The sequence below is a fragment of the Amphiura filiformis genome, chromosome 3 (genome assembly GCF_039555335.1).
Source record: "Amphiura filiformis chromosome 3, Afil_fr2py, whole genome shotgun sequence".
In the NCBI taxonomy this organism is placed as follows: domain Eukaryota; kingdom Metazoa; phylum Echinodermata; class Ophiuroidea; order Amphilepidida; family Amphiuridae; genus Amphiura; species Amphiura filiformis.
The window spans coordinates 3,819,672-3,831,724 of NC_092630.1; the positions used below are offsets into that span (position 1 = coordinate 3,819,672).

Genomic DNA, 12,053 nt, shown 5'->3' on the forward strand with positions numbered 1-12,053 from the left:
GAACGTACACACGGTTGACATAAATAAGAATTGATTTCACAAAAGTATGTATTGATCTTAATCTTTACTATCTGTGTACAAAACAGATGGTGTGTGTCAGAGTTACATATCAAGGGATCGGTGCAAGAAAGATCTATCTGCAATAGCTGCTCTATAAACAATTTGACCATTTCTTCATTCTATATTGTACACATATGACACCTGGCAGCTATTGCAGGCAGGGCTTTCTTGCTATACACCCTCAATGAAGATTTCAGATGTAAATGGGATATATCCAAAGGCTGCCTTGTGAAAGATTTGTGTTGATATTGTTATTTTTTGCATTGAGATCTGCTTCTAATCACTTATTAGGAAAGAGCATTTATACTTTGGTTGAATTGAAAAAGCCTGTTAGGAAGAATATATCAAAAAGTTGTTTTTACCTATTGGTTTTGAACCACCAAACCTTTGAGTGCCAACCACCCCATAGGGGATAGCAAGTCACACATGTGACCGTCACCCTACCAACGGTTTCGTGCGTATAGGGGAGAGCGGGGAGTGTTCGCCCTAGGGGCAGGTTCGCCCACCCCTTGTTTCTCAGCACTACGGCTATCGGGGGATTTGGTGATGGCAAAATTAGGTGACATAGGTTATTATAAACTTCTCATATTAGCTACGCGACATATAGGGACGTGTTCATCGAACTGCAGCCAAAAAAAAAAATTACACCAAAACGTAATTTTTTCTTGAATTAATAATGTTGTATTATCATTGATACATAAATACAGATGGTTTTAATGGTAATCTGTATTTGGAACATGTGGGATTTGTTAAAGATTTAATGCAGTTATAAGCTCCTTATTCGATTTGTATTTTGCATACCCTGAAGAAAATACAAAAATGTGCACAACAAGGCACGTTAAGCCTTTTTGAGGATGGGGCATGTTAGCCTATATCTTCCCGGCGGACTTACTCCCAAACTGCAGGGCGGACCTGCCCCATCAGCGTATTATGCAAAATATTGATAATTATACCATTAAACAAGGTAAAACTACTGAAAAGCATGGTTTTTTAAAGTTATGTGGTATCAGTATTACTCATACCACCGTTTATGTCCTAATCCATAATCCCCCTGAAGTTGTAAACATGATACGTTTAAGCTCACTTTGGGCCCCTACATTTTACCCTGACCCGACCCCTGCAACAAATTTAGTGATTCCCCAGAAGAGAATGAATGCCCTGTATACTCTTGCTAAATGTTTGCATTGAATATAATATTGTTACGCAATGTTTAAACTTTTTTTTTGTGATTAGGGTGAACTTACCCCACCATATGGGCGAACCTGCCCCAATATGGGGCAAGTTCGCCACTTTGCAAAACTTTTTTGTTTGCTCTATCCTGTTGCTATTGTAAGGCCTATAGTTCTGGGATTGTGGCAGTATATAGCTAAGACACAGGGCTTTCACATGGGCTAATCAGGTCATCCCTAACCTTAAAATTGACGTTGCTAGACTGGTCAGAAAAAAATAGGGCGAACACTCCCCGCTCTCCCCTACGTAGTTTTGCAAGATTATGCAATCAGATCATGTGTGACGCATGCCACTTCGTTTTTGTATGGTCTTGTAGCATATATATGGGTTATTCAATGAAACAAGTGAGAAATAAACATACTAGAATATTAAAATTACACTATTGCAGTGGCTCCGGAACCGGGGGGCCTGGGGGGCCCGGCCCCCTCAATAATTTTGGTGAGGGGGCCCAAGTACCCTAGAGCCCCCCCCCCCAATAATCTGAGGTAAAATTCATAATTTTAGGGTAAAATTCATAAATTTTCGGGGGTAAAATTCATAATTTTCGGGTAAAATTCATAAATTTTAGGGTAAAATTCATAATTTTAGGGTCAGATTCATAATTTTAAGGTAAAATTCATAATTTTAGGGTATAATTCAAAATGTAAGGTACAATTCATGTAAAAATGTATGCATTTCAAGAGCTTCCGCGCTTTGTGTGGGAGGGGGATACCCCCTCCCGCACCCACCCCCTTCAGCGTTTTGCACCTCGCAGGAGGCCAACAATTTTGGCCCCCCCAATATTCAAAATCTTCCGGAGCCTCTGTATTGAACAAACTATTGATACAGAAATAATACAAGGCAGCATTTGTACATAACATGTATTACATTTTACATCTGCACTGGTCCTTGTAGGTGAACTGCCTTGTGGGAAAGCCAGAAGTGTGTCAAAGGCATTTGATTGAACATAACATGCTTGATGGATTTGTGTGCCAAGTCAAATGACTTCAAAACAATATTTGGTGTGTTGTTTGAACTATGTTTCCGAGCATGGATGGGCTATGTTCCATTATGGTCTTCTTCTATGAAATGGTCTTATTTATATCTGACATAATTATGTAAGAAGACTTTTTTATATTGTAGGTTTAATGTAATACTATCAAGTGTAAGGAATAAATTTTCAAACAAAATTCAATTTTTGATGAACGTAATATCTAGCCTATTGTAGACATACGCTGAAAATCAGATCAAGATATACTTACGGAAGCTGAAATATGATAATTTTTCTGAAAACATACACAAGAAACTGGAGGCTTCATTTAAATTTGCCTGTATCTCGAAATCAGATTTAACGACAAACGTCACATTTCGTGTGATTGCGTCACAAAGTTCTTACTTGCATGTAGAACTTAGATGTAAACAGATTTCAACATCATTACCAATTTAAGGTTAGAAAGTGTGTCAGAAGTTAATTGGACAACAGGATTAGATTGGTTTGATGAAATTATAACTGAAAGGCTATTCCAGTTGAAATCCATACACCTTCTGTGGAAGACATGACCTTAATATTCCACACAGGGAGCGTGAATTTCAAATGGTAGTTAAATGGGTGACTCCATTAGGTGGAGGTGCCATATTTAACGTTAGTTTTGGACATTTAATTATTTTCTTTATTTTCCACCTGACTTACACAGGTGAAAAATAAGCTAACGCTAAATACGGCGCCTCCGCCTAATGCCATTTGAAGAGGGAGATTAAGGTCAAAATTAAATCTCTGCAAAAAACCAAAAAAAACTTTCCGCCTCAATCAAACTCCCATGTTCCCCCTGAATAACAAATTGTGCATCACTAAGGTCTTTGTCCAAAAGAACTTCAAGTTGCCTTTGTGGGGGCTAGTGATGAGCCCACATTTCCATACACTCAACTCACAAGCTCTGACCTCAAACACCTAAACCAGTTAAACTAACTCGATCCATCTTATAACATTACGGTTTTCGTCATGTATGTTCTACTATCCACGCATTTAACCTGTTTCCATCTAATTCTCTGTGTTATCATCAACAGCTGCTGAGATTAAAGGTTGAAGACTGTGGCCAGTATAGCAGCTGTATTGATTGCATTGGATCTAGTGGGGGTTTAGATGGTGATCCGTACTGTGGATGGTGTTCACTGCAGAACAGGTGAGTTGTCATGGAATTAATATGGGAGAACTCGGATCCGCCATGTTTGTGTGTTGCTCATGGAGGAGTAAATGGGGTTTCTTTACATTCTTTACATACTCTCAAGGTATATACTTGCTTGTGACCAGTCTGTATAGCAAACTGTATTATATATCTGTATGCCCAAACCTTTGTAATGCCCATCTTTTCTTAGATGCTAGCTACGGCTTTTGCCAAAAAATAACAAGAGTTATGTATATGGATCCCCATGCACAGTATAGTATTATGGCAGATTTCAAGGATTCTGGACCCACCCCTAGCAAACACCACACCTGGGGCGCCACCGGGGTACTCAAGTTTGGTTTTGGTAGGGACGTGCCGCTGAGAATTTGACAGTGGACCCATAAATATACCAATTTTTCAAGAAATTTGGACCCATTTATATACCAAAAGTCAAAATTTTCGGCCAAATTTAACCCAAATTGTCTTAGTTTTTTGGGAAAATTTTGGCTAGATTAAGGAAAAATTGGGCTATTTTCCGAAAAAATTGAGAAAATTTTGAAAAAAGGACCCATTTATATACCAAAATAGGCTTTGAAAAAGGGGTCATTGATATACCAAAAGGCTGAAAATGCTACCCATATTTGCGGCACGTCCCCGTATGGTCATTTGTACTGAGAACCCCCCCCCCCCCGGGGGCGCCACATGGAATTTTCAAGTAACAACCTGTCTGTCTTAGAAGTGCCGGACTTTTCAATGTACCTGTACAACTAAATTCCATTCATCAAAATAAAATTATGCATTTTAATCTTCCGGCTTCGGATTATGATGCTTGTGACATTAGACACATTGTGTTGTAATATTTTCAATGCTTCCGTGTGTAAATTCCCAATTTTAACTTTCATGTAATCATTTTAATAAGCACCCTCCCATAAAAGTACTCAACTTAGTGGAACAGGTCCTAATTAGGTCAATATGGTAGCCCTGTTTCCAGATATAACAGACAATTCCAGAGAGCTTGGACTGTTATCTCTACACACAAGTTTGAATGCGGCCCACGAAAATCCAACATATAAATTAGAATGCAGAACACGAGGCAGAAGTACCCCACTTGAAAAAAAATGCTACGTGGGGATGTATGGAAGAAAAAAGTTGATTAACCCCATGAGCACGACCTGCCGATCTAACATTGCCTCTGATTGGTCAATTACGTGATATCTTCAGTTTAATCACCAATCAGAATGGAGCTTTGCAAATAATTCACCCCAATTTTTTGTGTGTGGTGAAATGATTCTAACAATGTTGCTGATTGGTCCAATTGATAATGCAAACTTCTTTTTGACCAATAGGCAGGTAGTTCTTATGGGGTTAATATTGTTTCACATGTGGAAATAACCCTTGTCAGATGTAATGGTCAAAGTAATATTATAAGCTTACGTAAATTGCCAACTCATGTCCACTTGTTCAACATTTCTCTCTATCAATTTTGACGCGAAGCTGTTCCATTTGATGAAATTATCCATCAGAAATGACTCGGCTGCAAATGTCATATGTGTCATAAATAGACATTTGCACTTATAAAATTGAATTGGAGGAGCTTGTTTTTATGACAGTTTGAGGCTTGATGCACTTAAACATAAATTGATTTCTTGACATCCTTGTCTTAAATGTACCATCAGATGTACTAAACATGGCCTCATACCCGATGGCAAAGTTTGTGAACCCCCACTCTACAGTCATTGCTCAATATTTGCCCCCAAGTTGTTGAGTATGAGTTTTTATGTGCGTAATACATTTGAATGTCATTTTATGAGCAAACAAGAATTGTGTTCTGAAAGATTGACATGTTTGAAATTCTAGTGACATCTGTACTTCACAATACTCTCAATAAAACAAGTTATGAAGTAAAAAACAAGCAAACAAAATACTAACCAACAAACATGCAAGTAAACAAACATGCAAAACGAACGTAAACTTAACTGAATCTCTACAGTTGGTCTATGTACATAAGACTCTTTAAATATCAAACTGTTCTATGAAATTTTGTTGCTATAAAATACAAGTCACATATTCTTGATCACATTAAACATGTTAACTCTCTTCACGAGGGTGTCGACTGCAGAAGACAAGTTTCAAATTTAAATAAACAACAACAATTTCATGAGTAGTAAATATTCATGACAATATTTGGAATCAAAATAAAAAAATGCATTAAAATGAGTACAAACAAGCCTAGTATTGGTTCAGTGGTTCTTAAGATAGCTCTTGACATTTTGGGAAAATATCTCAAACATTTATCATTCCAAAAACGTAGAGCATTAAAATATTCTACTCAACCCAAGTAAGATGTCTTACAGATATTTGTCAGTGAAACATATGACAGGTTGTTGTGTAAGTTTCCAGGTGGTGTATGACGTGCATTCCCTAAATTCAGTAAATTTTCATCGTCAACCGTGTAAGTGAATGGGATTATTTTGAAATTTTAAAACGCTTGAAATATCACAAACAAATAGGCCTATGTTGATAAATAATATAAATACAAGCTAAAACCGTTGGGGTTCGATAATGAACCCCACAAAACTAACCGAGTATATGGAAAATGCCATACGGCCGGGCGGTTTCACGAGTTGCCGGCTCGATCATGTCATCCGCCGCCTGTAAGTTTCCTACCCTTATGACACCCTGGTAACTCGATCCAAATATAAACTCTAAATTAAACCAAGCCAAAATAGTACAACCTCTTTGCACAATTTTATTCAATAAAGTTAAGTGCAAATTATGGTGTGATTGATGCCACAAACCAAGAAGTTCGATTTGTTGTGCCTGCAGCCTGTAGCAAGGATATTTTGACAATGTTGGCTCTGTCGTGGATAAAGGCAGTATCTTTACATCTATTTATACGCAGTCATACATTCTTTTGCAAAAGTTTTGTGAATATTTTGATATGGGTGGCTCTGCCGTATTAAAAAAGGCTGTATGTAACTTTTCGATTTACACGGTGCTACATATTCTTTTGCTTAAGTTGAGTTTAAATTTAACAAGGTTATACATAATCCGGGGGTACAAATTTATGGGCCCACTTACAAAATCTCAGCGGCACGTCCCTACCAAAACCAAACTTGATATGGTTGGCTCCAGCATGGATAACTGCTGTACCTAACATTGAATTTCAAACTATCATACATTCTTTTACCAAAGTTTAATTTATATTTCGACAAGGGTGGCTCCATCTTAGCGTTAAAAGCGGTATCTTACATTGATGTCCACAACGTCATACATTCTCTTGCTGAATTATTTTGCATTATGACAAGGTTTTCACTATCATTTTAAAGAGGAAGCCCCTCTATAGAGGCCCTGCATCAATTTATCGATTGGCTCCAAACAAACGATTTGAACCGGTGTCCTTCGCCGTAGTTATGGCGGAGTGCAGTCCATTCAATCAAATGTTGTCATCAACCTATTTGATCGTAGTGCAGGGTTATGTGTGTGAGACGAACTGTCACGGTAGATTGCAATCATTCCTTTGTTGAATGCATTTGAGTAGTCCGCCATATTTACGGGATGATACGTCACATGCAAGGCCTCTATAGCAGTTCTTCTGGGGTGAACCAAAGCTGCCTGGTTATCAAATTAATCAGTGACAAGGTTATGATTGAAATTGACAGGTGCTAATTGATGTTTTAATGTTATTGCATAAATTAGCACATGTCAAACTCACAGATAACCTTGTTACTGATTAGTTTAATAACCAGGCAGGTTTGGTTCACCCCAGAAGAACTACTCTGCGGACTTCCTCTTTAAGTTACATCAAATTTATAGCACTATAGATTTATTTGACTCAGCTCATTTTGAATTTATGGCAAGGTTAGCTCTATCATAGCAAAAAGCTGCTACCTATCATTGATTTACACAACTTCATAGATTCTCATGCCAAAGTTCAATTTAAAATGTTCAAAAAATTTGCATAAAGAGTTTGCATAAAATTGCAAGAACCACTGAACCAATGGTAACCATGTAGATAAAGGTTTGTGCTGTGATGTATTTACACTCTCAAAAATGGCTATATTTGCTATATGTAGTGTGTGTAGATTACTTCAGCATTAAATATGCAGCTGTAATTGCCTAAACAAGTTGAACTGATCCTTAAAATATAGGACTTTTTCTCCCATTTCTACAATTTTATGGGGGAAAAAATCACATTTCTAATATAGGTTACATCCTGCAATAAGTTGTTGACATGATTTAGCTTAAAATAAAAGATAGTTGTAAATAGTATTTCAATTCAAGTTGTATACTTTCTTTTACAATGGTATGCCAACTTTGTTAGCTAGTATGTGATATAGGGCAATTTGTATAGCAGGGTAATTTTGCACACTTTCTATAGTTCTTAACATATTTTTGGCAAGGGCTTAAATTCCAGTTTTCCCCTGAAGCAAAAATACTATATGGGCCAAACATTGTTGTTGGTATATAAGTTGGTGTTAAATATTGTATTCATGAAGCCTGCAAAAAAATAAAATTCTCGCAAACATTTCCAATCTTACCCTTTTACAAGATGTCTGCATAGAAAACACTCTTTGAAATGTACTCTGACAGTCGGTGTCCACACGTGGAGCATATACTTCAAGGTAACTCAGAGGATGGAAAACCGTTAACCAGGTGTTTCGCCTGTGCAGACACATTTAAAAGGTTGACGCTACAAGGGAAACTTGGAGGTATAATCCACCTCAAAACCGCAAGATATTTAATGGTGTTACATTGAACCTCCAGATGCACTTAATGGATGTATCATATTTCCTTGAATAGTGGCCCCCTTCAATTAAATGCCCCACAACTTTTTTCAACCAAGATGTTTCAAAAATGTTGACATTTCCATGCTTATCTTGTGTAGTAAACTTACCAAGGTGTACACATGGTTGCTAATGGCATCGGTAATTGGCAAAAATCTGGTCGTAAACCCAAAGTTCATAGTTAGTCATTTCAGCGCGAGTTTTAAGCTTACCTAATGATTTTAATAGGAATTATCGTTCTAAAATGACCTCTAATAAACGGCCCCCTTTTGGAAATGCCCCAGGGGAGACTATTTGAGGAAATATGGTATGGAGGTTTGTGCTATGCGGACAAGTTTGCAGGGTCGGAATTTTGGCGAGAATCAGTTGTCGCAAAGATTCTCGTGAACAGATTTGCGTGAATCAAAGTTGATTCTCGCAAACTTTTGCGTGAATCAAAGTTGATTCTCGCAAACTTTGGTACTTTACACAGAAGTTGATTTGCAAGAATCAAATTTATTCTGCAAGAATCAAGGTTGATTCTTACACTGTGAAACAAAATTCTGACCCTGGTTTGGGGGTTGCATTCAGATATTCACTGTATAATTGTGCATTTTCTGCACCCCAAGCACATGCTGCTAAAACCATTAAAAATGTCACTTCTACATTTCAAAACCTTTAAAGGTTCATGCCTCATCTGAAACACTATAATCAGTTGTGGGTAAAATGTTTTGTGGTTGCATCGCAGCACATCTGCCACCTGTGCACCCTGGAGTCGTCACCTCGCATCTTCCTGCTCATCAAACTTTAAAAGAGTAAAGTGTGGATGGCATCATTAATTGATCCAAACCATTAAATGGAGGGGAAATATGGCTCCCACAGAAGGGTGAACAGCAAGCTTTTTGAATTGTCTGTGAGTAGCACATGCTTGGCTAGCTATGTGTAGGCACCAGTGATTTGTGTAGGGGGAAAATAGTCTATAGACTGTATGTAAAAAGATGGCTTATTTATTAGGAGGGGGAGGAAAAACACCAAATTGTGCAGGGATTATATTGAAAATATCAAATTGAAGGGAAAATTTAAGGTATTTATGGGGATTTTGCACTGTCAGATTGCACTATATTTTAAGAGATACAGAGTGTTTTTAACCCTCTCCACGCTGGTGTCAACTGCAGACGACAAGTTTCAAATTTTATCTTAAAAATTTCAGAAATGTTAATTTTCATGACCATATTTGGAATCAGCATGAAAAATGCATTAAAATGAGTAAAACAAGTCTAGTATTGGTTCAGTGGTTCTTGAGATAGCTCTGGATATGTTGAGAAAATATCTCAAGAATTTTTATGTTGAAGCCTATGGCGAACATGCAGAGTATTAACATTCATAGGAACAGTGATAAAAAAATTGCACAAGGCTTCCTTTCCTTAATCAATGTAAATGACAAGTGACATTTCATACAAAAGAAAAATGTAAAATAATTAATTTTTGCGGGCTGGAATTTGGCATGCAAAACATGAATTTTGCAGAAGCTACACTGTACGGAAACTGAAAAGGAGCAAATTTTATTAAAACAATTTTAAGGGGGTACTACACCCCTGGCCAATTTTGTGCCTCTTTTTGCATTTTTCTCAAAAATTATAGCGAATTGGTGACAAGTAAGATATGAATATTATAGGGCAAGGACTACAACTACTGCACTGAAAATTCAGCAACTCAAGTCAAGTAGTTATTGATTTATTGATCAAATATTGGTTTTCCTCATTTTTGACTGTAACTCCACAACTGTTGTCTGTGCTGAAATAAAATTTCCAGTGCAGTAGTTGTAGTCCTTGCCCCTATAATATACATATCTTACTTGTCACCAATACGCTATAATTTTTGAGAAAAATGCAAAAATAGGCACAAAATTTGGCAAGGGTGTAGTACCCCCTTAAGTTTAAAAATCTTAAAAGATTTTTGTGATGCAGAATGTTTTGGGCCCCTAGTGATATCTCATTGAATTGTTAATATGGTGGAATTTTTAATAGACTGATGAAGACGACAATATGTTATTGTGATCAGCGTACCATGTTGTATTTGATGAATATTTACATCACGATAATGATAATTTTAAAGACATTTATTAGTATATGCGTAAAGCAGTAAAGCGGTAATCAAATATATTGCCATTTTATTTATTTTTTATGTTCGCTTTAAATGAGCCGTATCTAATGTATTAAAGTGTGCAATTTTGCTTTGCATCAACAAGTTTGGCATTATAAAATGACATCACTATCAATTGGAAATATATGAATAGAGTTAGAAATACTGGGAAATATATTGTAATTTGCTAATGCATTTGCATTTGTAAGAATGGAAATTCATTTTAAATTCCATCGCTTATCTATAATGGAGATACATTATGTATATAAGGATAGATAGAGGATACATGGATATATTTGCAAAATTTGGGCTATTCCAGTTGAAATCCATACACCCCCTATAGAAGACACAACCTTAATCTTCCACACAGGGGGTGTGAATTTCAAATGGGGTTACCCATTCAGTGTCGTCTGCTTCAAAATTGGCAATTCCAGTTGAAATCCATACACCCCCCATGGAAGACATAACCTTAATCTTCCACACAGGGAGTGTGAGTTTCAAATGGGGTTACCCATTCAGTGTCGTCTGCTTCAAAATTGGCAATTCCAGTTGAAATTCATACACCCCTTGTGGAACACATGAGCTTAATCTTCCACACAGGGAGTGTTAATTTCAAATGGGGTTACCTGAGTGGATGCTTCCATTTTAAACCTACACCCCTGTGTGGGAGATTATGATCATGTCTTCCACAGGGGTGTAGTGATATTAACTGTAAAAGCCAAGTGCATTTATAAGGATGCAATTTTTATCTTGCATGTGAAGGTCTGCCTTCAGTTAAAATTACTTCACTATCAATATATGCCTGTGAATAGGGTTAGAAACTAGATGTAAAAATTGTAATTTGTTAATGCATTTGTAAGAATGGAATTTACTTTTGCATCAGTGAGTTGGCCATCATTGTTAAATGACATCACTATCAATTGGAGATCAAGGGAATGGGGGAAAACTGGGGTGATTTTCACACATTTTGAGTGCTTTATTACATTTATAGTTGGGTCTTAATTGTGATGGGTTAGGATCTACACTCTGATCCAAAAGTGCGATAGGGATTTAGGGACCATAGGTATTTTTTGCAGAACTTTATATAATTGCACTTCAATTATTTCATTTGCAAAGTCTTGTACATATAAACCTTACACATTTCCTGTGCAAGTAGTAGTTGTCAAGCATTGAAGCACATTGAAGACCATTTTTGATAAATAAAATAAAGATTAGGTTTAGACCTATATATCCCTTTGCATCATACAATTTGGGGTAAAATAAATCCAAATGAATTAATAACCTGGTTACCCAGAAAAGCCATCTATTTTTCAGGGAACTAATTTCCCAGCAAACACAAAAATGTTTTTAAAACATCATAAACATGTTATAAAGGTGTTTTTGATTTGGTCAAAATGTTTTCCAACAAAGAGAGGTCCACAAGTGGGGGAAATATTGACAAAAGGTCTCCTTTTTAATGAAAAGGCATTCAAGAAGTCCAAAAGAGGGCAATTTTAGAGGGTAATGGGCATGGGCGTTAATCAGGAGGGGGTACCCTTCGACGTTTTGGTTCAGAGTATAGATCCTAAACCATTGCAAAATGGCCCATTTTTTGTTCTTTTCCACCGGCATGTCCAGGATCTTTTCCTGCTGGGGGCTCAGAGGGGCTTGCGGGGGGCTTAATGGCTAAAATCGCCAAAAAACAGCTGATTTTACATGATTTTTAACAAAGTGC

The 12,053-nt window shown here is 37.0% G+C and overlaps 1 protein-coding gene across 1 annotated transcript in view; it reads left to right on the forward strand.

Annotated features, from left to right (window-relative positions):
• LOC140147890 (plexin-A4-like) overlaps positions 1–12,053 on the forward strand; it is a 165,071-nt gene that overhangs the window by 143,219 nt on the left and 9,799 nt on the right. Inside the window, exon 7 of the mRNA XM_072169669.1 lies at positions 3,334–3,449. Coding sequence (XP_072025770.1) covers positions 3,334–3,449 — 116 coding nt within the window. The remainder of the gene's footprint in view (positions 1–3,333; positions 3,450–12,053) is intronic.